At 39.9% G+C, this 27,533-nt stretch overlaps 3 protein-coding genes across 11 annotated transcripts in view; all 3 read right to left on the reverse strand.

Moving 5' to 3' along the window:
* The window catches only part of ccn6 (cellular communication network factor 6), a 42,633-nt gene extending 41,308 nt beyond the window's left edge, over nucleotides 1–1,325 (reverse strand). Inside the window, exon 1 of the mRNA XM_061885836.1 lies at nucleotides 724–1,325. Coding sequence (XP_061741820.1) covers nucleotides 724–783 — 60 coding nt within the window. The 5' untranslated portion in view covers nucleotides 784–1,325. The remainder of the gene's footprint in view (nucleotides 1–723) is intronic.
* The window catches only part of LOC133542339 (ovarian cancer G-protein coupled receptor 1-like), a 621,591-nt gene that overhangs the window by 219,822 nt on the left and 374,236 nt on the right, over nucleotides 1–27,533 (reverse strand). The window lies entirely within an intron of this gene.
* Nucleotides 3,470–27,533, reverse strand: part of setd3 (SET domain containing 3, actin histidine methyltransferase) — a 38,789-nt gene continuing 14,725 nt past the window's right edge. For both annotated transcript variants that reach the window (XM_061885827.1, XM_061885828.1), the window contains exons 4-13: nucleotides 26,230–26,378; nucleotides 23,956–24,028; nucleotides 21,683–21,939; nucleotides 20,047–20,105; nucleotides 15,643–15,757; nucleotides 11,347–11,421; nucleotides 7,669–7,835; nucleotides 5,758–5,843; nucleotides 4,078–4,235; nucleotides 3,470–3,998 (exon numbers count right to left, since the gene is read on the reverse strand). In XM_061885827.1, coding sequence (XP_061741811.1) covers nucleotides 3,753–3,998; nucleotides 4,078–4,235; nucleotides 5,758–5,843; nucleotides 7,669–7,835; nucleotides 11,347–11,421; nucleotides 15,643–15,757; nucleotides 20,047–20,105; nucleotides 21,683–21,939; nucleotides 23,956–24,028; nucleotides 26,230–26,378 — 1,385 coding nt within the window. In that variant the 3' untranslated portion in view covers nucleotides 3,470–3,752. The remainder of the gene's footprint in view (nucleotides 3,999–4,077; nucleotides 4,236–5,757; nucleotides 5,844–7,668; nucleotides 7,836–11,346; nucleotides 11,422–15,642; nucleotides 15,758–20,046; nucleotides 20,106–21,682; nucleotides 21,940–23,955; nucleotides 24,029–26,229; nucleotides 26,379–27,533) is intronic.

Raw genomic sequence — 27,533 nt, forward strand, 5'->3', positions numbered from 1 at the left:
AAGAGATACGTGTAGATTGCAATTTGATGGCAGTCACACATAAGAGATATCTGTAGACTGCAATTTGATGGCAGTCACACATAAGAGATACATGTAGACTGCAATTTGATGGCAGTCACACATAAGAGATATGTGTAGACTGCAATATGGCAGTCACATAAAAGGGATATCTGGGGACTGAAATTTGATGGCAGTCACACATAAGAGATACGTGTAGACTGAAATATGATGGCAGTCACACATAAGAGATATCTGTAGACTGCAATATGATGGCAGTCACCCATAAGAGATACGTGTAGACTGCAATTTGATGGCAGTCACACAAGAGATACATGTAGACTGCAATTTGATGGCAGTCACACATGAGAGATATGTGTAGACTGCAATATGATGGCAGTCACATAAAAGGGATATCTGGGGACTGCAATTTGATGGCAGTCACACATAAGAGATACATGTAGACTGCAATATGATGGGAGTCACACATAAGAGATATGTGCAGACTGCAATATGACGCCAGTAAACAACACCAACACTTTAAATATTCCTTTGTAAATAAAGAACATTACACAGGGTGCTCAAAATGTTTTAGCAGAACTTTGAAAGCGCACCGCTTGTTGAAACAATGAAGGCTTGCATTGCAAACTGTCAAACTTAATCATGAGTAAAAAGAAAAATGTAAGAAACAGCAAAAAGCTCACATTTGAGTGATTTGAAATGTACCTGTAGAGTAAGGCTGAGCAGGAGCACCCGGCAGTGAAGAGAGAGCATCCATCCATCCATTTTCTACCGCTTATGTAGCTCCTGGTGTGCTGGAGGACTGAAGGACGTGCAGGAGTGGACAAGATGGAAGGTGCAGGACGTGGACAAAGCATCCCTCTGTCTGCTGTGCCACCACGTCTGCTCATAAGAGGAATATTCATGTTGCACACTGCTGGAATGCTCCGAGCCCCGCCCACTTGTTTACTCTGCAAACCTCATCCCTGTGTGGCCACGCCTCCAATACTGGACATACATTGCATCTTTTCACCTCTCATTCATCATGCAGGGGAAAAGGAGCCAGTCAGATAGAAAGAAATATTAAAAACAGGTTCTTTCTGACACATCACTACTTTGAACTCCAACCTCGCACCCTTTTTTTTTTTGCCTGGGTGGCATACATCCATCCATTTTCTACTGCTTATTCCCTTTTGGGGTTGCGGGGGGCGCTGGCGCCTATCTCAGCTACAATCGGGCGGAAGGCGGGGTACACCCTGGACATGTCGCCACCTCATCGCAGGGCCGACACAGATAGACAGACAACATTCACACTCACATTCACACACTAGGGACCATTTAGTGTTGCCAATCAACCTATCCCCAGGTGCATGTCTTTGGAGGTGGGAGGAAGCCGGAGTACCCGGAGGGAACCCACGCATTCACGGGGAGAACATGCAAACTCCACACAGAAAGATCCCGAGCCTGGATTTGAACCCAGGACTGCAGGAACTTCGTATTGTGAGGCAGATGCACTAACCCCTCTGCCACCGTGAAGCCGGGTGGCATACAAAGTGTGCCAATTAAAAACAACTTTACTGTAAAACGTTCAACAAAATACAGACACAATATTCAACATGAGATTGAAATGTGTATTTTTAATAAAGTAAACTACAATAAAAAAATCAAGACATGAGTAACGTGAATTTTTGCATTTTTCCTATCATGCATTGCAATTCATTCAAATGAGTGTCATTTTGTATTTTTATGGTGATTGGACGTATTTATATTTCATTGAGCAGGTTGTGTTAGGTGAGACCCTGTGTGTTGTTGCACCATGACTAGGAAAGGTTGTTCGGATTTGGTCATATAAGTTAATTGTGTGCTATTTGTCCCAGCCCCAAAAGCAGTGAAGTTGTCAGCTTGTGTAAATGCTAAATAAAAAGAGACTACAACAAATCCTTTTCAACTTATATTCAATTGAATAGACTGCAAAGACAAGATATTTCATCTTCACACTGACAAACTTTCTTCTTATTTTGCAAATAATCATGAAGTTATAATGTAATGGCAGCAACACATGTCAAAAAAGACTTTTTTTACCAGTGTGTTACATGACCTTTCCTTTGAACAACACTCAGTGCAGGTTTGGGAACTGAGGAGACACATTTTTGAAGTGGAATTATTTCCCATTCTTGCTTGATGTACAGCTTAACTTGTTCAACAGTCTCCTGCCTCATATTTTAGCCTTCACACATTTTCAATGTCTGGACTACATGCAGGCCAGTCTAGTACCCGCACTCTTTTACTATGAAGCCACGATTTTGTGACACCTGACTTGGCACCATCTTGCTGCAATAAGCAGGGGCGTCTAAAATGACGTTGCTTGGATGGCAATAGAGTTTTAACTTGCACTTACAGATGTAGCGACCAACTGTAGTTACTGACAGTGGTTTTCTGAAGTGTTCCTGAGCCCATGTGGTGATATCCTTTACACACTGATGTGGCTTTTTGATGCAGTAGCGCCTGAGGGATGGAAGGTGTGTAATATCATGACTTACGTGCAGTGATTTCTCCACATTCTCTCAACCTTTTGATGATATTACAGAGCATAGATGGTGAAATCCCTAAATTCCTTGCAATAGCTGCTTGAGAAATGTTGTTCTTAAACAATTTGTTGACAAAGTGGTGACTCTCGCCCCGTCCTTGTTTGTGAATGAGTGAGCATTTCATGGAAGCTGCTTTTATAGCCAATCATGGCACACACCTGTTCCCAAATAGCCTGTTCACCTGTGGGATGTTCCAAATAAGTCTTTGATGAGCATTTCTCAACTTTCTCACTCTTCTTTGCCACTCCTGCCAGCTTTTTTGAAACATGTTGCAGGCATCACATTCCAAATGAGCTAATATTTGCAAAAAATAAAATTTCTCGGTGTGAAGATGAAATATCTTGTTTTTGCAGTCCATGCAATTGAATATAAATTGAACAGGATTTGCAAACTCAGCATTTACACAAGGTGACATCGTCACTGCTTTTGGATGTTCATATACATTTTGTGAACATAGCACACAATTGCCTGTACGTTTGATTATTTTTTACAGACAGATTGGTGGATAACGTGCCTTAAAATCATAAGTCATGGAGAAAGATATTTAAGTAGTTTTCATAACCCCCCTCAGAAATGCTGTTGCATGATCAAATATTCAAGTTTGAAGGAGATGTAATTGCATGCAGTACATTTTTCTGCCCATGTTTAAAGAACAACTACATTTAGCCAGAAATATAAAGTACTTTATTGAGGCATCTTACTATGTCTCGGCTTTTGCAGACCACAGGAAGTAATGTGCAGACTTCCCCCCCAGGCCTGGACTTTGACAGCTGGGTGCTAAAAGAAGGGCCACTACCAAGGAGGCGAACAAGCACCACCACATTTTTTTGCAGATGGGAGCTTAAGAATGCAGCATCTTCCCGCCAACAGAGCAATGAAGCATATTGATACATATTGTTTATTAGGAGCATATGATCCACATGTATACACAAGTGAATGTCCTTAAGAACACAACCTAATTGCAGCACTTTTTCTTTTGGTTGTCAATAATAAATCAAATATAGGATCTTTAAATAGCAATAAGGACACTTCAATAAATATTTACTTTTTAATAGGAAGTAGAAACATCCATTTTTGACCGTATCTCCAATATGTGCTGATTAGTGATGTACTCCTGCACACCTTCTACATACCGCCGCCTTACCTCCATTCTGAGTCAGCCTGCTTCTACTGCTCAAACTTCACCTTGTGCGGCGACATCGGAAGCTTTACATCAGCGTTAGTAATGGTAATGTCACCGTCGTCAGAGCAGGGCAAAGGTTGGCCCTCGGCCTTGTTCTTGGCCAAGTCTGCAAGTCTGGCTTGTCCGCTGGCCAGAGACTTCAGCAGGATCTGCTTCTCGGCCAGGCGCAGCTGCACAGCAGCACGAGCGTGAGGGGATAGAGCGGCCTCCTCCAGCATGACACTGTCCTCCTGCAAGACAGAGGAGGACCAACAATGGGATCTAAAGTCACTCCGTGTTGCACTTCTACTCTCAGCAAGGACGCTTCACCTTGGTGGAAGTCTTATAGTTCTTGAGCAGGAGTGTGAATCTGGTCTCCAGAAAAGTCCACAATTTGATTTCATTATCCCAGCTGACCGGGTAGTCACTGTTGCCCAACTGGAAGACCTTATTGACACACTCTCCAACTAGGTACTCTTTCAGTTCCTCTGCAATTACACACAGACAGACACATTATTATATCTCAGGAGCAAGAGTGAAGTATCTTGCTCAAAGATGACTAAGATGGCCTTTAAAACATCAGCTGTGGGCTGCAAATGGCCTCCAGGACACACTTTAGACCAAAACTACATCTGATAAGTCTATGGATGAGTGGTCATCATAATGCACAGTCAGCATCTCTGCTGCAGTAAACAATGAAGGTGATGATGTCACTTGCCAACTTGTCAGCCACTTCTCCAAGAGACTCCTTGTCAACACTTCAAAAGGCACATGTTTGTTGACCTAAAAAGTATGTTTTTAGGGTGCTGGTTAGCTTGAAGCTAACAGCTAGCATGTCACCATCCTTGAACGATGATGATAGAGCGGGAGATAAAAGAGAAGTTTCCATGGCCTCACAAAGACTAAAACAAGTCATTTACTGGAGACCTGGCACAGGATGAAGTTAAAAGGGTTGACTTTACACTCACTTAAGTCTTTCTGTTGACAGCTCCTCATGCTAAACTTGTCCCAGTGCAAAGTCAGGCAGTGGTTGGCATTGAGAGAACTTTCGGCAAATCAAAATTTACGACCAATAAAAACGCAATAAACAGGGATGGAAATTATTCACGGCAAATATAAACAAAACAAAGCACCGGCGGTAAGTGATAATCGATCAAATAAAAAACCAAACTGTGTGTAAAAAAAAATAGAAATAAACCTGCCTGCGGAATTGCGCGTCCTTTCTGATTTCAATGCGTAAAAAAACACGTAAAGTGCGTCAACGCCAACACTGTGTAATAATAATAATAATAATAATGGATTAGATTGATATCGCGCTTTTCTATTGTTAGATAGTCAAAGCGCTCACAGAGAAGTGAGAAGCCATCATTCATTCACACATAAGTGGTGGTAAGCTACATCTGTAGCCACAGCTGCCCTGGGGTAGACTGATGGAAGCGTGGCTGCCAGTTTGCACCTATGGCCCCTCCCCCCCGACCACCACCTGTCATTCATTCATCATTCATTCACCAGTGTGAGCGGCACCGGGGGCAAGGGTGAAGTGTCCTGCCCAAGGACACAACGGCAGCCATTTGGATGTCAATAGGTGGGAAGCCAACCTGCAACCCTCAGGTTTCTGGCAAGGCCGCTCTACCCACTATGCCATGCCGCCCCTGTATGTGTATATATTTATACATATGTGTGTGTTATATATATATATATATATATATATATATATATATATATATATATATATATATATATATATATATATATACATATATATATGTATATATATATATACATATATATATGTATATATATATATATATATATATATATATATATATATATATATATATAATATGTGTGTGTTATATATATATATATATATATATATATATATATATATATATATATATATACAGTATATATATAGATATATATATAGAGTATATACATATAGAGAAGCAGGTCAGTAAATGACATTCAGGAGGAACTAAAAGAAGTTGTATTGAGACTAAAAGTTACCCTCGGTCATGCAGAAGACTCTTAAAAAAGCGAGTAGTTGGGGTGAAACTGGGACTTCATTGGCGTGCAGAGCAAACACATGAGACCTGCAAAGTACAAAAGAAAACATTTCAAATCAATGTCATCACATTCATGTTTTGAACAGTATTCATATGAAGCATTATAACATCAAACTTCAAACTTGCTTTTACTGTAGAAAAGAGAAATACTTGTATTGTTGCCTTATTTCTATTTGACTTTAATCAATGTTTGGGTAGAATTTTATTTAACAAAAACAGTTTTCTTTCAAGTAATATAACAACTTTTCAGAGCCGTTTATTTTTTGTTTTGTAATAATCATAGACCTGGCACCCAGTGTTATTAAAAATGTTTGGATTTTGAACCGAGAATTGCTTTGAACCAAAAATAGATTCTAAATAGAATCAGTACCACCAAGAATGAAACTGAATCAAGCTGTGGCCAAAGATTTAGAGGCCAAGTTGCACTCATGTGACCTGGAGGCACTTCTGTGTTAGACCTGCTAGTCAAGCATTCAATATATTGTTGACCTTTTTAGCATGTTAACAAAAATGTTTTGTGATTCAGTTAAATAAAAACAGTTGTTTTTTCAAATCACATATTTTGTCACTGCAATTTTCTTTAAAGTTACGTCAAAATATCATCTTGTTCTTGTGAACCTAATAACGTGTTTTGTCACACCAATACTGTACACCCCAACAGAAGCCTGCATAGTGAAAAGCGTGCAGTCAAGTTGTATTGAAGTTTTATTTCTATTGGTATTATTATGTCCTGAGATGATGTACGGCTGCACTGTGGTTTGGGAACTCCTTCAAAGTTGGTACTATAGAGTCAAGAGTACTGTAAGGGATTATGGAAAGCAGTAGCAAAACAGACAACATAGGTAGTATTGAGTTGATGGATTATTTCATCAGTCCAAATGTTTCTGAAACATGCTGTATTCAAGCTGATTTATTGCCAGCCCAGACAGCCATGGCCAACAATACTGCCACCTCTGCACTTCTGTCAGATACTGCACCACTCCTCCCAGGAAATTGTTACAATTACAAAGGCTTTGGTATTCACATGTTTGTTTCTTTTGTTTGCATTGAACAACAACCCCTCCTTCAAAGAAAAGAACACCACCCCTACAGTCAAACATGGTGGAGGGTCACTGATGCTTTGCTGCTTTTGGTACCGGATGCCTTGACAGTGTGCTTGGCATCATGAAATCTGAGGATTAACAAAGAATTTTGGGGCTGGTCTCCATCAGAGGTCATGGGTCTTCCAGCAGGACATAGTATACTTCAAAAAGAACCCAAAAATGGCTTAAGACAAAGTGCTGAAGAGTTGTGAAATGGCCATCAATGAGTCTCGATGTAAATCCTATAGAGAATGTGTGGAGAGATGTAAAAGCAGCAGTTGGGAGAAGGCACCCTTCAAATCTGAGAGACCTGAAGCAGTTTGAAAAAGAAGAGTGCTCCAAAATTCCATTAGCAAGGTGTAAGAAACTCATTGATGCTTACAGGAAGTCATTGATTTCCCTTCTTGTTTCCAAAGGGTGTGTTACCAAATATTAACTTTAGGGTGCAATCATTAGGTCCACTTCATTTCAATATCAGATTGTATTCTTCCAATGCAAACAAAAGAAATAAACATGTGAATACCAAAAAAATGGTCATTTCAACAATTTTTTGGGGAGAAGTGCTGCATTATCTGACAGAAATATAAGGGCGACAACATTTTGGCCTGATTAAAAAAAGGGTATGCCATCTTTTTGAGGAACAAAGATCAATCAATGAAATATAAATAAAGCCAGATGCTTCCAGTCAACAAGAACAGTGAGTTATAGCTATTGTAAACCTGAGAGTAGGAGAACCTGAATCGGAAGTGTGTAGAACATGTTGCACCTACACTGGTAGACCAGCACGTGCCAGCATCTCTGCCTTCATGGCGTAGAGCCGCTCACTTTTACTGATGCCCAGCTTGATCTTCACCCGGTCATGGACGTTGTCTTGGAAGAAGAAGCCGTTGTGGACCACAAATTCGGCATTGGATCTCGTGCCATAAAAGATGTAAATCTGCATGGACAGAACAGAAGTATCAGACTTCACGACTGTATCCAAAGAAAGGAAAATAACTTGTCAAAGGTTCAGAATAAGATGGTTAGATCCAATATTCAAGCTTTAGTGTCATTGTCTGTTTTACAAACAACAACATGAGTGGTGCAACTCCACAAGGTGCTTCAAATGTCTTTGAGTCTGGATGTACGACCTGCCTGAGGGTGACATTTGGAACCTGAGGTCTGCCATGTGAATGGAGTCTTTAGTAATATTGCTAGCCTTGCTGAAGAAACAAGTCCATGTCACACATTTAGCTGAACTCCAGCAATTTAGTGGTGAAAAATGTGCACAGAAGCTTGTGGATGGCTACCAAAAGTGTCTTATTGCAGGTAAACTTGCCAAGGGACATGTAAGCAAATATCAACATTGCTGTATGTATACTTTTGATTGCTCACATTTCCAGTAGAGCCATAATAAATTCATAAAAGCAGCAAAGTTCATGAATGTTTTTTGTGAGCAACAAGTATGTGCTCCAATCACTACATCACAAAAACATAAGAAATGATTGGAAAGTCAAGACATCCATGACATGATGTTCTTTAAACGTGTACCTACACTTTTGACCACCACTGTAGATGATGCTAACTACATGAGTACTAGTGAGTCTCAAAAAGTTGCAAGGAAACACAAACGTGAACACACGGTCTTGTCTTCCCCCTCCCCTCCCTTCTCTGCCTCAAATCTGACCTGCTCCAGTCAGCTCCAAATGTGCAGACGACAGGATAAAATGGATTTTACTTTTTAAAATATTTATTATTGTAGCAATATGGTTATTAAAATGAGGGATTTGGAGGATTTCAGATCGTTTGTGAGGGCACTAAAGGGATTTTTGTGTGTGTGCGTGTAGGCAGAGCTGCACATACTGGACACTTAAACTTGTTGTTGTGGTTCTAGATTGTCTTACCTGGGTCATTGTATGTAACCTTGTATCACTGTCTATTGTAGTCAAACACTTCACATCTGTCTAGTTTACACAGATAATTGTCCCGAGGCTTAAAACTGGTCTGAGCTGATAGATAGATAGATAGACAGACAGACAGACAGACAGACAGACAGACAGACAGACAGACAGACAGACAGACAGACAGACAGACAGACAGACAGACAGACAGACAGACAGACAGATAGATAGATAGATAGATAGACAGATAGATAGATAGATAGATAGACAGATAGATAGACAGATAGATAGATAGAACTTCATTGATCCCTTCAGGAGAGTTCCCTCAGGAAAATAAAAAATGATTGTCGTGAGACTTCAAACCGGTCGATTTTAAAGAGCTAATGGGGTCTTGGTCATTCCTTCCAGGTTGGTGCTGTATCTCCCCACTATCCTTGTAAACCTTCTTGAACTGTTGTTTTGTGATTCAGAGCAGTGATTTTTGTTTATAAATAGGACATGATGAGCCATCATCGCCACACTTCAACATGCTGCTTCTTGGTCAGGTCCACATTGTGAAGTATAATCTGTTCAAATGTCTTTCACGGCCAAAAAATAAAAAAAAAACTTAAATACGGTAGATAATAAAATACAAGTAAGTGAAGATGTGGGTGTGTGCTAAATGTTTACAGTGGGGCAAAAAAGTATTTAGTCAGCCAGCGATTGTGCAAGTTCTCCCACTTAAAATGATGACAGAGGTCTGTCATTTTCATCATAGGTACACTTCAACTGCGAGAGACAGAATGGGAAAAAAATCCAGGAATTCACATTGTAGGAATTTTAAAGAATTTATTTGTAAATGATGGTGAAAAATAAGTATTTGGTCAAGCATTCAAAGCTCTCACTGATGGAAGGAGGTTTTGGCTCAAAATCTCAGGATACATGGCCCCATTCATTCTTTCCTTAACACGGATCAATCGTTCTGTCCCCTTAGCAGAAAAACAGCCCCAAAGAATGATGTTTCCACCCCCATGCTTCACAGTAGGTATGGTGTTCTTGGGATGCAACTCAGTATTCTTCTTCCTCCAAACACGACGAGTTGAGTTTATACCAAAAAGTTCTATTTTGGTTTCATCACATGACATTCTCCCAATCCTCTGCTGTATCATCCATGTGCTCTCTGGCAAACTTCAGACGGGCCTGGACATGCACTGGCTTACGCAGGGAGACACCTCTGGCACTGCAGGATTTGATTCCCTGTCGGCGTAGTGTGTTACTGATGGTAACATTTGTTACTTTGGCCCCAGCTCTCTGCAGGTCATTCACCAGGTCCCCCCGTGTGGTTCTGGGATTTTTGCTCACCGTCCTCATGATCATTTTGACCCCACGGGATGAGATCTAGCGTGGAGCCCCAGATCCAGGGACATTATCAGTGGTCTTGTATGTCTTCCATTTTCTGATAATTGCTCCCACAGTTGATTTTTTCACACCAAGCTGCTTGCTTATTGTAGATTCACTCTTCCCAGTCTGGTGCAGGTCTACAATTCTTTTCCTGTCCTTCGACAGCTCTTTGGTCTTGGCCATAGTGGAGTTTGGAGTCTGACTGTTTGAGGCTGTGGACAGGTGTCTTTTATACAGATAACGAGTTCAAACAAGTTCCATTAATACAGGTAACGAGTGGAGGACAGAAGAGCTTCTTAAAGAAGTTACAGGTCTGTGAGAGCCAGAGATCTTCCTTGTTTGAAGTGACCAAATACTTATTTTCCACCATCATTTACAAATAAATTCTTTTATATTCTTACAATGTGAATTCCTGGATTTTTTGTTCACATTCTGTCTCTCACAGTTGAAGTGTACTTATGATGAAAATGACAGACCTCTGTCATCATTTGAAGTGGGAGAACTTGCACAATCGCTGGCTTGTTTGCCCCACTGTATATACTACATTACTCTGAAGGCTTAGCGCTGAGGAAGTGGGTCAGAGCTACTAGTTGACAACAATTGTACCGTTTGAGCAGTGGATAATTGATATATTGTTACACCTTTCTGTCCTGGCTTAATTATTACAAAAAACAACAGTTTTAGCACTGCACTTTACCATACAGGTGTAGAACAGCTTTTGAGGTACACTACATTTAGAATCAATCGTGCACATTTTGTGGAGTAACCATTTTGAGGTGAAAGATGTACATTTCAAATGTTTGTTTTGTTCGTCTATAACTGAGGTCATGTGAAGATGCTGGTTGAAGACCATAACCATTGTTCTTGCACAGGTGGCTTACAAGTCCATGTTATTGTATTCTTTGAGCCAAATAACACCAAAGAAACGTCTGGATCTCACCCTTTACCAGGTGAACGCAAGGTCATACCCATTTTTGACAAGACTTGAGTGAAATGCAGATGAGTTAAAGATCAGTTAGCGTACACCTTACTTCATACTATGAAAACCAATAGTGAGAGGAAAGCTCTTGTCTCTATAATGTTGTTGAGTAAATATGTAGATGACAGGACTATGTCTTTAACATGCATGTGTGTAAAACTCTTGCTTAACATAAATAAAAAGAAATTGAGCAGAGGCCCTTTTTGTACCTGTTGACTCTCTTTACAATCTTGCAGTGCCACACATTCACAACGGTCATCCTCCAAGTTGTAACCAGTGGTTATCTGCAAATAATCACAGAGGTTACATACATTTACATTGTTTATTTTATGCTTCCTCTGCTCTTTCAGCAATGATAAGAATGCATACATTGTCAAATATGATACATATATCACATTTCAAATTAAACAATATTCTCCTATATGCCTGCTGGGGCTGCATGTTACCTTCTAAGGCAGGGGTCTCAGACACGCGGCCCGCGGGCCAATTGCGGCCTGCGAGAGGTTATTTTGCGGCCCGCAACTTGATATGTAAATTTAGTGTTAGTGTGGCCGGCGAGTTTTATATGAATGGCGCTTGACAGCGTCATATTTGTCATATTTGCTATAATTACCAACCCTCCCGAATTTTCCAGGAGACTCCAGAATTTCAAGGCAATCATTCAAAGGTAATCAAACAACAATGTTCAATGGGTGCCGTGTTGACACTGCCTTTGATGCCCTCTACAACTTGTACTAACAGCTTACCATTCTAGACATTTCTGTATTTGGCTTTTATGAACACAAGTCATAGCATCCACCTTTTCATCAAACATACAGCATACAGTCTCAGCCACATGTTCTGTAAGGTTTCTGCAAACACGTGTCAGTGACTGCAAGGCATACTTACAGGTCACACTGAGGGTGGCTGTATAAACAAGTTTATCACTGTTACAAATATGCGCCACACCGTGAACCCACACCAAACAAGAATGACAAACACATTTCAGGAGAACATCCGCACTGTAACACAACATAAACACAACAGAACAAATACCGAGAATCCCATGCAACCACCAAACCCCGCCTCCCAACTCTGCCCCCCCTGCGTCGGTCGAGGTGAAGAGTTAGGGCTGCAAGGTGTTCTGGGTATTTGTTGTGTTGTGTTGGGAGGCGGGGGTGTATATTGTAGCCCGGAAGAGTCAAGGGTTGCATGGGTTTCTGGGTTTTTGTTCTGTTGTGTTTATAATGTGTTACAGTGTGGATGTTCTCCCAAAATGTGTTTGTCATTCTTGTTTGGTGTGTGTTCATAGTGTGGCGCATATTTGTAACAGTGATAAAGTTGTTTATACGGCCACCCTCAGTGTGACCTGTATGGCTGTTGATCGAGTATGTCTTGCAGTCACTCACGTGTGTCCATCAAAGTCTCTTACAGTATATAATTAGGCTGCACGCTGTTAATATGAGGTTAAGTCAAAAGCGATGACATGTTGTAGAAAGCGGTAAAGGTAACGCCACCAACACGGCACTCTTTTGGTATTGTTGACTGGGTGAAAATCATGACAAATTTTCGGACAACGCTTACACCGGGAAATTGTTGAGAGATGCACTTAAATTCGGGAGTCTCCTGGAAAAATGGGGAGGGTTGGCTAGTATGTTGCTAGAGTGGGAAAGCCGTTCAAAGAAGGTGAATTCATTAAAACCTGAATGTTGGATTTTTTTTTAAATATTTTCTTGTGGCCCAGCCTCACCCAGTGTCTGCATCCAGTGGACCCAAGGCAAATTGAGTTTGAGACCCCTGTTCTAAGGGAACAATCAAAACTGACTCTTTCCTCCATAGATTTCAGCAATGTCCACACAAAAATATTAATATTTTCAAAAACGCACATTTTACTCACTCCGATTCGTATTTCTACCAGCAGAATTCAAATAAATCCCTGTCCACTTATAAACAGAGAACCTATAATAGCTGTCATGCACATTTGACCAATCAGAAGTCTGTGGTTGGTTTTTCCACCACAACTTCAGTGTAATTTATTCTAATCACGCTGATGATGGTGGGGCACATCCGGCATGCCAAAGCTTTTCATTTGGCTCGCCAAACATCACCCAAAAAGGCTCAATGAAGCCATTCTGTCAAACTAAGGTGACTCATTAAAGAGGACAAGACATCCATCCATCATAAAGACATGACCAAAACGTTTCTATCTAACATAACTGGTCATTTTCTGCCGTACAAACCAAACCAAAACCAACATTGTCATATCAACAGCAGCCACTCGCTCTTTGTCACGTGTGCCAACACATGCACATAAGCACTCAGCCAGTGATGCCTTTACAGACACACAAAAAGTGGGATAACTCCAACACCACACAGTGTGTATAATTCCAGATGGTTACACTATGATTTACCAATCAAATGTGTGCTTACTCTGTCATTTGTTAAGAATCTTCATTGATAAATATTAATCATGACGTGCTGTTATTATACCAAAGAAATACTAATAAAAAGATATATTTTGCAAACAGAAAGTTGTAGGAATGTACACATGATCCCATGCTTACATCTCATAGTGCAACACGTGAATGTTTTAATGGGAACTTAATTCGATATCTGAAAGGGTACAAATGACTTCCAAAGCAGGACCCCACCCAGACATACAATACTAGTGCACAGCTCATGAAAAACAGTATTTTGTGTTATTGTCATTGTAAGTGGGACAAAACATTATTATTAGAAAATAATCCCATGGAAATGACAGCTATCATTTGATTATGATAATAAGAAATGTAATTTATTTTGTCAGCTTAGTCAGTGAGCCACGGATGAGGAGATGCTGCTCAGTTATTGATTGAAGTGAAGTGTGAATGTCATTTAAACAATTAGCTCCATCTTTTGACACGTCTTCCACTCCCATCCTTGCACGCTACACCGCTACAACACAGATGACGGGGAGAAGACGCTGTCCAAGTGGAGGCACGTAAAGAAAACGGTAGGGGTGTAGCGCAACGTGTATTTGTATTGAACCTTTTTGGTACGGGGGTTTCGGTTTGGTGCGGAGGTGTACCGAAGGAGTTTCCACGCGGACATATTATGTAGCGTAAACAATATTCAAAATGCCGGACATTTGAGGCATTTAAGAAACTCTGCCCAGACAGCCCCAAAAAAGAGGACATGTTTGGTGAAAAGAGGACGAATGGTTAGTCTATCCTAGCCCGGTCGCTGCTAGCATGCTAGCAAAAGGGGACATGTCTGGTGCTAGCAGCGATCAGGCTGGGATAGACTGACCATACGTCCTCTTTTCACCGGACATGTCAGGGCAGAGTAAATGGCTCAAATGTCTGGCATTTTGAGTTATGGTTGCGTGTATTAACAATGTGCGTTCAGGGTAAAAAAAACCCATCATTGTGCGCACAGCAACATTAGTGATGGAGGGGCAGAGAGCGAGAGAGTTTTGATAAACGTGCATGTGTCGTCAGGCTCTGCTTTTTACCCATAGATTTATCAGATTGTATTTTTTTATTATCTATAGCAGGGCTTTCAAAAGTGTGCCCCGGAGGCCATTTGCAGCCCACAGCTAATGTTTTAAAGGCCCATGGCACATTCTAAAAATAATATTAAAATAACAAAAACATATCAAAAGTGAAATAAAAAAGCTTGAAGGTTAGATGTAATTTAGAAAAAGTCGCAATGTTGACTAATAAAACAAAGCTGCTTTTTTTCTTTCAAACTGTCTTTAAATTGATCTCAACTCTGTAAACTGCTGCTGGAATTTTAATTTTCCTGAAGGAACTCTCCTGAAGGAATCAATAAAGTACTATCTATCTATCTATCTATCATTGCTCAAAACATAATATTGAATCAAAATCAATGTTTTTATGAATTATTGACCTATCCAAGATTCCCATTACTTCACATCAAATATTTCACTAAGAAAAATATTTTTGGTGGAAGATTTTGCAAATTTGATAAATAAATAACCCAAAAAAATAGTTTTTTATTTTTTTATTTACTGTACCGAAAATGAACCAAACCGTGACCTCTGAACCGAGGTACGCATCGAACCGAAATTTTTGTGTACTGTTACACCCCTACAAAACTGTGCATCCTGAAGAGACTGTCAGAAAGTGAGTTGAAGATGATGTGTAAAACATCATCTATGCAACATTTTGAGCAAAGAAGCACCATTACATGTTATGTAGACCACAAGGGAGTCTTTTACATTTAGAAAATAATCATAATAATATGACTCCTTTAATGCGCTTTTTAATCCGGTCGTTCTAATATATGAAAAAAGATCATTAATAGAGCATTTATCGGCAGTGTGCCTTATAATCCGTTGCGCCCTATGGTCTGGAAAATACGGTACTATGAATACGATACTTTTAATAGTTATGTAGGGAAAATACCTATTTCATTCCTCTTTAAATTTCTAAATAATGTAAATCAAAACTATGTGGCTAAACAATGTTCCCATGTGATTATCCAGGCCTTATTATGTAGAAGTGAGTTTGAAATGCCCCTACCAGTCCATGGATGTGGTTGCACATGTCCCAAAGAGGAATGAGTGCCTGTGTGATCTGGCTGCCGTCCTTAGTGGGGATCTGGTTCTGACGGGTCATGACAGAAGACACAGCCCACCTGTAAACAAATCCCTCTTATTGTTTCTATTCTGCAAACAATGCTTAGATGTATTACACCACTTGCCACAACAACAAGAAAACACATTTTACAAATATTTGTAAAACGGAAAAAGAAAAGGAATTAATTTTAAATTATATTACTTTGTCATACCTACTAGGAATGCAACGATACTCCGTACAGGACAGCAGTTCTTCAGTTTGTGTTGTGTGTGTGTGTGTGTATTCGCTCGTGCACTTGATCCAGGGTGGCGAAAAGCCCTCCCCTTGACATAATGTGTCCGCCCGCACATTGTTACAAATGGAGCAAAGACAAGAAAAATAAAAAAAATAAGACCAGCAATAGCATTTAAAATAAAAGACAATATTTTGAAGAAGAGATGGCCATCTCCTGAATTGCAGCAGACAAGCTGAGCTCTCCATAGTACATGCCTAGAAGAGAGTGCACACACATATAAAACTTTACAAAGGTGTGACGTGTAGCCCCGCTTGCTGCCGCAGAGATGTCCTGTACACAAACCCCTCTGAACACGGCCTTTTTCAAACAACAACATACTCTTCAAAGAAACACTTTTCATTTCTCGAGCATCAACTGGCTTGAATGCATGATACAAAAAGGCCTCCATTACTAAGGGCAGGGTTTACAGCTCCCTTCATAAAATGACATACCAAAGGGTGCAACCAGTTTATCTTCCACACCCACATGGCCACCAAATATATTGTACCCTGATTGTGGAAAAAGCTTTCCTCCTATCACCAAATCCTGCAGGGAAAACAGCAGGTCAACCACTGAGCTCTGAAAAGAAATGATGGTCCTAGGACTTCACCATTCACTTGCAGTTCTACATGAAAGCACGTGCAGCAACCTTTGCACTTCAAATCGTATCCATGACCTGTTCAGGCATACCAGCAGCAGTTGAATTCAAAGCGCTAGCAGCTATGTGTGCGGCTGGTAAATACACCCTCTCACCTGAGACATCATATCACTGCTAGTGGAAAAGTTCTCTGTCCAGAAGTTGCGAAATCTACCTTTGAGTGGCCATCTGGGTGTGAATAAAATCAGAAACATGCTCTTTGTGGGGGATATTAGGCTGAAGTAGAGAAACAAAAACAAAACATTTGACCATGAATGTGCTAGAGAAGGGGTGTCCAAACTTTTTCCACTGAGGGCCGCACACTTAAAAAGCAAAGCAAGCGGGGGCCATTTATTTTAAAAAACAATCCAATATATGTATAAAAAATACACATTTAGGCCTCCACTCAGGCTAGATCCCAGGGACCCCAAAGGGTTATGGTAAATATAAATGTTAAAATGTGTCATTATTCAGTATTGTTATTTTTATTATTATTCAAGTATTAAATCTCTAGATCAACATTAGGTCTATCTGTCAATATGACGTTCTTAAAGATTTAAGTTGTATGCTCTTTTTGTCAAAGAAAAACATGTTTTTTATGAAAAAAAAAAACACAAAATATTCATTATTTTCACCCAATACATTTTTAAGTAGAATATTTGAGATTATATAATAATTGGAGCCGTAAAAATGTCAACAACTCATAACACCATTGATTTTAATTCACTATTATTTTTTGTGCAATGAGACTTAAAAACAAAACAAAGTGATCCAAAGGGGTCCTACTCATTAAAGTGTTAAAAGATAAATTATATATATATTTTTTTATGGTTGACTTCTAACACAATGGTCTCAAGATCAACTTCAGATCTATTCGTCAATTATAAGTTTTTTGTACTTTATGTTTTTTGTTTGTTCGTTTTAGGCCCTTCTTTGAAAAAAAAAAACAGCTCAGTTTTTTATATGGCCAACACAAAATATCCAACATTTGCCCACAAAAATATCTCAAAGTAGAATATTTACTGTGACGTAATTGGAGCCTTGAATAGGTCAATAATTCGTAATAACATCTAGTTTTGATTCACATATTATTTTTTTAAAGAAAGAAACAGCCTGCATGGCAGCTGTGTGTTATTAGAGTAAACATTGCAAAATCTTCCTGTTACATTTTACATTTGCTCTTTTATATCGCTTTTTATGTTTTAATTTTTTTCCATAGTATTTTTAAAATGTGCCGTGGGGCCGTTAAAAAATGACCTGCGGCCGCACTTTGGACACCCTTGTGCTAAAGTTTTCATCCACGTTTGGGAGAGAGAAGAACATTTTGGGTTTGGGATCTCCGGCTGCCTGTGACTGCAGAGCCCACTCGCTGTTCAAAGAGTTGCCTTGTCACAGAAGATCCAGCCGCTGGTTGAGCACTTGTGGAACATGATTGCCCAAAGGCACAGGAGCCTCGTACAGCGAGATAAGGGCTCAATTCTCCCATGTCTAAAAGTGTAAAAAGCTGCACAACTGCATGGATTCTGGCTGCACCCCTCGACTTAAGGCTGTCATTGCGCCCCTTACTTAGGGCGCAATCTACGGTTGGTAGAGTGGCCGTGCCAGCAACTTGAGGGTTGCAGGTTCGATTCCCGCTTCTGCCATCCTAGTCACTGCCGTTGCGTCCTTGGGCAAGACACTTTACCCACCTGCTACCAGTGCCACCCACACTGCTTTAAATGTAACTTGGATATTGGCTTTCACTGTGTAAAGTGCTTTGAGTCACTCGAGAAAAGCGCTATATAAATATAATTCACTTCACTTCCCTAATCCAAGATGTGCACACTGGGTGGTACAATCGTTAAATGTGGGCATTTCCTGTCAAAGTCACCCATGGACTGAAGTACTTCTGTTATGAGCATTGAGGCTGGAATAAGTCATGGGCCCAGGGAAGGTGAACCATTGACACTTGAATTTTGGATGCAGTGTCGGCCACACATCCATCCATCCATCTTTTTCCGCTAATTTGAGGTAGGGTCACGGGGGGAGCAGCATAAGCAGGGAAGCCCGGACTTCCCTCTCCCCAGCCACCTTGTCCAGCTCCTCCCGGGGGATCCCAAGGCGTACCCAGGCCGCCCTGGAGACTCCTTTTGGTCGGACGTGCCCTAAACACCCGCTGGCATCCTGACCAGATGCCAGAACCACCTCATCTGGCTCCTCTCGATGTGAAGGAGCAGCGGCTTTACTTTGAGTTCCTCCCGGATGACAGAGCTTCTCACCCTATCTCTAAGGGCGAAGGAAGCTCATTTGGGCCGCTTGTACCCGGGATCTTGTCCTTTCGGTCATGACCCAAAGCTCATGACCATAGGTGAGGATGGGAACGTAGATGGACCGGTAAATTGAGAGCTTTGCCCTCCGGCTCAGCTCCTTCTTCACCACAACGGATCGATAGAGAGTCCACATTACTGAAGACGCCGCACCGATCCGCCTGTCGATCTCACCATCCACTCTTCCCTCGCTCGTGAACAAGACTCCCAGGTACTTGAATTTCTCCACTTGGGGCAGGGTCTCCTTCCCAACTCGGGGATGGCACTCCTCCCTTTTCTGGGCGAGAACCATGGACTTGGACTTGGAGGTGCTGATAGGCCACACGTAATAAAATTAAATAAGAGACTTTCAAAAAGCTAGCAAATCAATTCTGATCGCTTTAATTTGAGACAGCTGGAAACATCCATTGAACTGAAGACTAAAGCACCATAATGCCAGTCTGTATTAGATATCAAATAGATCATTAAAGATGTCCAGAGATCAAAGGAGACTTGCTGGTTCACTGTCTCAGCCTGGCTCATGCCTATGGCTCCATCACACACAAACAAGTTGCAGAACTCCTCATGGACTATAACAACCAGTTCAACATAAGACTATCATCAGGGTGATCAACTATATTTTGAAGTCAGTTGAAACTAAGTCAGTAGTTTGTCGTGACATACCTGAAGAAGCTCTGGCTTTAGCGGTGCCACTTCAATCCTAAACTAAATATAACACATTCGCATGATACTATTTCACAATTTGATTGACAAACCTGTGTATTTTATATCCTGACAAAAACGTCTGTGGGGAGGTCAGTCAAGGCAGTTGGCAACTATAATGTCTTTAAACCTGTTCACAAACATTATTATAACCAATTTATGAACAACATCTGAGTGAAATTAAAAAATGTTTGAGATCTTTATTTTACGCTCATGAAAGATGGGATAAAACAAAAATGCTGTGTTTATATATTTGTTGAGTATAAATTAAAATGAAGGTTGAATAGTTTGGAATGCAACTGTACACTGTTTATACTTCTGTCCGCCACATTTGGAACTGAACTAACTACAAAGTATCATTCAATTGACTGGCAACAAAAAACTATTTGACATATTACTTTTTTTCCCCCAACAAAATCCAAACTAACCTGTAGTCATCAAATGTGAAGCTGTCCTTCAAAGGCAGACCAGTGGCAGCAGCATGTGTCTGTAGATAAGGGCAGGAAGATATTTATAATAATACAAATAATAATACACAGATATGTGGTCTAGTTTTCCGCTATAAAAAGTTCATTCAACAGCATGCAGTATTATGAATAAAATGCAGTGTCTTGGTAAAAAGCATTTCCCCGCTGTCATGCTGGATGGAACAGGAAAGAAGAGAATACAACTGTATTGTTCGGACTATAAGGCGCACTTAAAATCCTTCCATTTTCTCAAAAATCGACGGTGCGCCTTATAAAACATGTGCTCAAAGCTATTTTATTTTGTACAGGGTGTTAAGATAATTGTGAAGATGGCAGTCACACACAAGAGATACATGTAGACTGCAAGTTGAGGCCAGTAAACAACACCAAAACTTTAAATGTTCCATTGAAAAAAAAGAACATAACACACTCAATCAATCAATCAAAGTGTATTTATATAGCCCTAAATCACGAGTGTCTCAATCCTCGGCTCAGATCCCACATCAGGGCAAGGAAAAACTCAACCCAATCGGATACAATAAGAAACCCGCCTTCCGCCCGGTTGTAGCTGAGATAGGCACCAGCGCCCCCCGCGACCCCAAGAGGGAATAAGCGGTAGAAAATGGATGGATGGATGGAGGGGACCACAGAAGCTATTTGAGCTATTTTTAGAACAGGCCAGCGGGCGACTCATCTGGTTTTTACGGGCGACCTGGTGACCCCTGGTCTAGTCCATAGTGGATCTAACATATTATTCTGAGAGTCCAGTCCATAGTGGATCTAACATAATAGTGAGAGTCCAGTCCATAGTGGATCTAACATAATAGTGAGAGTCCAGTCCATAGTGGATCTAACATAATAGTGTGAGAGTCCAGTCCATAGTGGATCTAACATAATAGTGTGAGAGTCCAGTCCATAGTGGATCTAACATAATAGTGAGAGTCCAGTCCATAGTGGATCTAACATAATAGTGAGATTCCAGTCCATAGTGGATCTAACATAATAGTGAGAGTCCAGTCCATAGTGGATCTAACATAATAGTGTGAGAGTCCAGTCCATAGTGGATCTAACATAATAGTGAGATTCCAGTCCATAGTGGATCTAACATAATAGTGAGAGTCCAGTCCATAGTGGATCTAACATAATAGTGTGAGAGTCCAGTCAATTGTGGATCTTACATAATAGTGTGAGAGTCCAGTCCATAGTGGATCTAACATAATAGTGTGAGAGTCCAGTCCATGGTGGATGTAGTTAATAGTGTGAGAAGACGCTGTCCAAGTGGAGGCACGTACATAAGATGCATCCTGAAGAGACAGTCAGAAAGTGAGTTGAAGATGATGTATAAAACATCATCTATGCAACATTTTGAGCAAAGAAGCAGCATCACATGTTATGTAGACCACAAGGAAGTATTTTACATTTAGAAAATAATCATAATAATATGACTCCTTTAAAGTGCCTTATAATCCAGTGCGCCTTTTGTATGAAACTAGACCTGACTGGACCCGCTCATCAGCAGTGTTCCTTATAATCCGGTGCGCCCTATGGTCCGGAAAACACGTTAATTAATTGAAATGTGTTGGATGCATTTTCTTACCTGAAAAAGTCTGTAGAAGTAGGCGTACTGACGGGCTGTGTTTCTAAACTGACTGAGGACATCCTGAATAGCCTGCGTGCCAAGGAGCAGGCGTACCTCGTCTTGCTGGTAATAAAGGGGGGTGCTGTAATCTTGAGGAAGACTTCGGATGTAGGGCAGCCAGAAGGATGCAGAGTCGGCCCGCTCACAAAGCAGGTGGAGGGCCAGGGACACATTGCCCATGGCCTTAAGAATACGATCCTGGCGGAGCAACGGTCCTGAAAAGCAGAAGTTTCATTATTCATCATTTTCTCAGAGCTGTTTTGACAGTGGCTTAATTTTAAACACAATAATGAGCATATTCATTCATTTGATGGTTGAAAATTCACATTCTAATACGCACTTGGTAACCAGACACTGCACCCTTGCTCCTGATGGGTCCTGGTTAGGGCCTTGCATGGCAGCTCCCTCCATCAGTGTGTGAATGTGTGTGTGAATGTGGAAGTAGTGTCAAAGTACCTTGAAGGTAGTAAAGCTCTATACAAGTATAACACATTCACCATAACTAGTTCCCCATTGCAAAATCTAGGTGTGTTGATTCGATTTAAAAAAAAAAAGAACAATTATGATCGGATTAAGGTGTTTCAATGTCTTGTAGAAACTTTATTTGAAGCCAAATTAGTTGAGAAATTTGACCAATTTGCCGCATGGAAATGTTTAGCTTTATTTATGGTCTGAAAATCTAAACATTGACGCCACATTAAAAACAAACAGGCTGTAGATTCTTCTTCTATGCAAACATTATTTTGGCAACGTTGTGATGACCAGCCAATAAGCCACGCCCCCGGCCTCTTCCACTTCCAGACAGACAGGCAATAAGCAGGGGCGGCACGAGACCCAGAAAACTGGTGTTAGCTTTGTGTGGAAATTTGTGGAGTTTTATTCTAGTAAATCGAAATAAAATTGTAATTATAGAAAACGTATGTTTATGACACAATTTAATGGACTAATATTAATATTATTTAATCTTTTTAATTTTTCCGTTTTCTAATTTTTCATGATAAATGAGGTTATGCCTTACCTGCCTACTCTGATTGTGCCTAGTGAGCGGTTTTCAAAAGTACTATATTACTGTAATTAGAAGGGATGTAACGATTTTTTGGGACAAAACGTGTGGTGGCCGATATGATTCAGGGACCATGTTGTTGTTTTTTTAGAAAACAACGAAATGATTCAGTGAGTTTAAATCAATACAGCAAAAAAAAAAATCCCCAATTGTTGTGACTTTGAAATAAATATGGATACTGTACACTGCAGGTGAAGTTTCCTTTAGTCCTGTTATTTCTTGTAAGGGAATTAGATATAAATGAGATATGGATACCAACAGGCAAGTAAACAACTAGCAATGGTCAATGCATTCACATCTTACTTCAATAAAGTCAAACCAACACTTTATGTTGAAAGAACAGGAGGAAACACTTTTCAATGTTCAATAAAAGTACAGTAACCAACATGGTAACAGTAAATTTATTTACCTCCGACTTTTGCTGTTGTTTTTCAACATAAAAGTAATACCATAATATAAAAACAAACGTACCTTCAGGTTGAGTGAGCAGTAAGTAGAGAAACTAAGTGCAGGCATTTTTTCCCCAGATTAAATGAGCAGTGGTTTGATCTGCTACTACTCTCATTTTAATAAACATTGAACATAATAAATACGTGATGGAACTAACAGCGGACAAGTTTCAGTGACACAGGAACCAAATGACCGAAGATTTGATAAAGGAAGTTGGAAAACTACGTGAAGTGTGACCAATTTTTCAGTCATAAATATTAATATACATTTTGTCTGTCTCCTCCTTTGTGGCTTAAAGTTAAGTTGTAGCTTTGTGTAGTTATGTTGTGACGTTTTTATTTGTGGTGGCTTCTGCAATAGTGCTATAGCTGAACGTTTTTGTGTAATTTTTGTAATTAATGATATTGTCTTGTGGCGTTTGCAGATTTCACGTCCTTATCATTCAAAATGCCAAACTTCGTATAAAGTCTGCCATTTTTAAATCCAATGTTTGCATTTTTATAGTATCCATAAAATCAATACGCTGCCTTTTAAAAGGATGTTGGATCGATACCTAGCTTCTGGAAAAGTTGCCAAGCACAGATCGATATAAATTTAGGAATATAAACCAATCTATCGATATATTGATCAGTTAATAACGTGACTGGATAATACAAAGCGGTTTCAACTATTACACTATTGACAAAATATTTATTTTAAAGGAATACAGAGTCCTTACCCAGAATAGAATTCTGTGCCGATTCCACTGTCATCAGCATCTTCCTCGGAATGCACAAGAACATTTCTTCTGCCTGCATACAAAAAGAAAATATTGAGCGATTAAGTTGCTCAGTCAGTGTAAACCAACAGGTAATAAGATGCATAATCTTATCATTAAAATGTTTGCCTATTATACAAAGTCCAAAAGCAGTGAAGTTGTCAGCTTGTGTAAATGCTAAATAAAAAGAGAATAAAAAAAAAAAAATTCAATTTATATTCTATTGAAGAGACTGCAAAGACAAGACATTTCATCTTCACACTGACAAACTTTCTTCTTTTTTGCAAATATTAGCTCATTTGGAATTTGATGCCTGCAATGTTTCAAAAAAGCTGGCACAAGTGGCAAAAAAGAGTGAGAGAGTTGAGGAATGCTCATCAAAGACTAATTGGGAACATGGCACAGGTGAACAGGCTAATTGGGAACAGGTGGGTGCCATGATTGGCTATAAAAGCAGCTTCCATGAAATACTCACTCATTCACAAACAAGGACGGGGCGAGGGTCACCACTTTCAATCAATCAGTCAATCAATGTTTACTTATATAGCCCTAAATCACTAGTGTCTCAAAGGGCTGCACAAACCACTACGACATCCTCGGTAGGCCCACATAAGGGCAAGGAAAACTCATACCCAGTGGGACTTTGTCAACAAATTGTTTAAGAACAACATTTCTCAAGCAGCTATTGCAAGGAATTTAGGGATTTCACCATCTACGCTCTGTAATATCATCAAAAGGTTGAGAGAATTTCTGTGAAGGCCCCATTAATGCTGAAAAGGTACGTACAGGTTTTGGACAGTGTTGGCCTTAACATTTTGTGTCTTTTTACGCATTGAAATCAGAAAGGAATTTTCAAAAGTCCGCGCATACCATGGACGGGGATTTTTATTTTATTTTTTACCGCACAGTTGTTTCTTAGTTTGTTTTTTTAGCGATTATCGCTTTATGCCGGTCTTTTGTTTTGTTTATATTTGCCGGGTCGAATTATTATTAATTATTGGTGGACTTCAAAGCGATGCACTTTCCGGTAAAATTTCTTAAATTTCGATTTGCCGAAAGTTTTATCGATCACAAATACTGCATTTCCGGCAGTAGGACTCCTGCCTCTTATTGTTTTCGTCATGGAGAGCAATAAACCCAAGAAGCAAAGCTTCAATGAAAAGTGGCTTCAGGAGCCCCTTTTCAGCTGTACATCAAGCAAGAATGGGAAAGAATTCCACTTCAAAAATGTGTCTCCTCAGTTCCCAAACCTGCACTGAGTGTTGTTCAAAGGAAAGGCCATGTAACACACTGGTAAACATGCCTTTTTTGACATGTGTTGCTGCCATTACATTCTAACTTCATGATTATTTGCAACAAAGAAGAAAGTTTGTCAGTGTGAAGAGGAAATATCTTGTCTTTGCAGTCTATTCAATTGAATATAAGTTGAAAAGGATTTGTTGTAGTCTCTTTTTATTTAGCATTTACACAAGCTGACAACTTCACTGCTTTTGTACTTTGTATTTGTTGTTGCTTTGTCCAGTCCCAGATAGGCTGTGTCTGAAAGTCTGATGGCTTAGTAGAAACACTGAGACAAAGACTAATTTCTTAGTGTTGTTCTTTGTGTGTATGAAACTGAACTACCTTATGTGTTTTGTTAAGAGGATTATTTGGGATTTGTACATGTTCACAATATGCTGTTTTATCTTTGGATAAAGATATGAATTTTAAAATGTTTTAATTTATTTACCATTTACACAACATGACCACTTTACTAATTTTGGGGTTTTGTGCATAATTAGGGTTGTCAAAACCTAAAACTTTTAATACAATCAATCATTTAACAAGTTCATTGATTATTCACAATGTTCAAATATGTCTGAAATGTGAATGAATGTTTCCAGTTTGTCTATTGGGAGAGAAAATATAAATATAATCGTATTGTGTCATTCAACAGACTGTGGAACTGATCTACTAAGATCCAAATGCCAGACACTCAACAGCGTGTGCAGACCTGGGATGTAATAATATAAAAATGTCATAAAAGGGCTATTGTCATTAAAATGATCATTATTATCACAGTGTTGTTGAATGTGCTCAAATACTAATACGCATAGAAGTAAGTTGTATTTAAGAAATTCAATAAAACAAACAAATAGATATACTTTCTTAGCAGAAGTAGCATGTTATATAATACTATTGTTCTGGCTACTTACTGTATGTATAGATGTATGCTGACAGCAGTGTTTTGTTCACCTTAATGTCTCTGGTGGCTTGGAGGCCATAGCCTTCTTTTCCAAAGTTGGCAATTCTGAAACCATCACAGGAGACGCCATTCTCTTCTGCCCAGGACACCAGATCCTGGAAATGGTCGTTTCTTGAACCGTCAAACAATACCGTCATACCTAAGAAAAGGAAGTTTAAAATTGTATTTGTATGTACCATCCCTTCACAGACAGCCATGAAAACACCATGACGTTAACTTCAATTATCTTCCTGAGCTTACAATATTCTTAGTAATAATAGTGGTAACGAGATAAAGACATTTCTGTAGCATGATGATGGAATGTAGAAGAAATGTAAGAATAGTGTGAATGTTAAAGAGCTGACGCCGAACTGACATGCTATTTCAATGCATGATGAATGTAGAAGTGGTTTGAATGAGGAAATGGTTAGAATGTTGAAGAGCTCACGCCGAACTGAAATTGTAGATGCAATGTAGGGATGGTTGTAAAGAAGCTGTACTGAAATGTCAATCAATCAATGTTTATTTATATAGCCCTAGATCACAAGTGCCTCAAAGGGCTGCATAAACCACAACGACATCCTCGGTAGAGCCCACATAAGGGCAAGGAAAAACTCACACCCAATGGGACGTCGGTGACAGTGACAATGATGACTATGAGAAACCTTGGAGAGGACCACATATGTGGCCAACCCCCCCCCCGGGGACCGAAAGCAATGGATGTCGAGAAGGGGGCGGGATGGCGTAGTGGGTAAAGCGGCCCTGCCAGAAACCTGAGGGTTGCAGGTTTGCTTCCCACCTATTGACATCCAAATCGCTGCCGTTGTGTCCTTGTGCAGGACACTTCACCCTTTGCCCCCAGTGCCGCTCACACTGGTGAATGAATGATGAATGAATGGTAGGTGTTGGTCGGAGGGGCCGTAGGCGTAAACTGGCAGCCACGCTACCCCAGGGCAGCTGTGGTTACAGATGTAGCTTACCACCACCACCAGGTGTGAATGAATGATGGCTTCCCACTTCAATGTGAGCGCTTTGAGTATCTAACAATAGAAAAGCGCGATATAAATCTAATCCATTATTATTATTATTATTATTATAATTAACATGATATTGTGAAAGTCCAATCCATAGTGGATCTAACAAAACGGTGATAATGTATTATCAATCTTGAAATGGTAACTGTTGGAATAGTTAGAACAGTTAGCATACCGCAAGAGGTTACATAGCAACAGAACCTAGACATTTTTGTTCAAATGCTGGCATAAAAAAAGTTAGCATGCTAACAGGGAAAAAGCTAGCATACTTCTAAGATTCG

The sequence above is a fragment of the Nerophis ophidion genome, linkage group LG24 (assembly GCF_033978795.1).
Source record: "Nerophis ophidion isolate RoL-2023_Sa linkage group LG24, RoL_Noph_v1.0, whole genome shotgun sequence".
Lineage (NCBI taxonomy): Eukaryota > Metazoa > Chordata > Actinopteri > Syngnathiformes > Syngnathidae > Nerophis > Nerophis ophidion.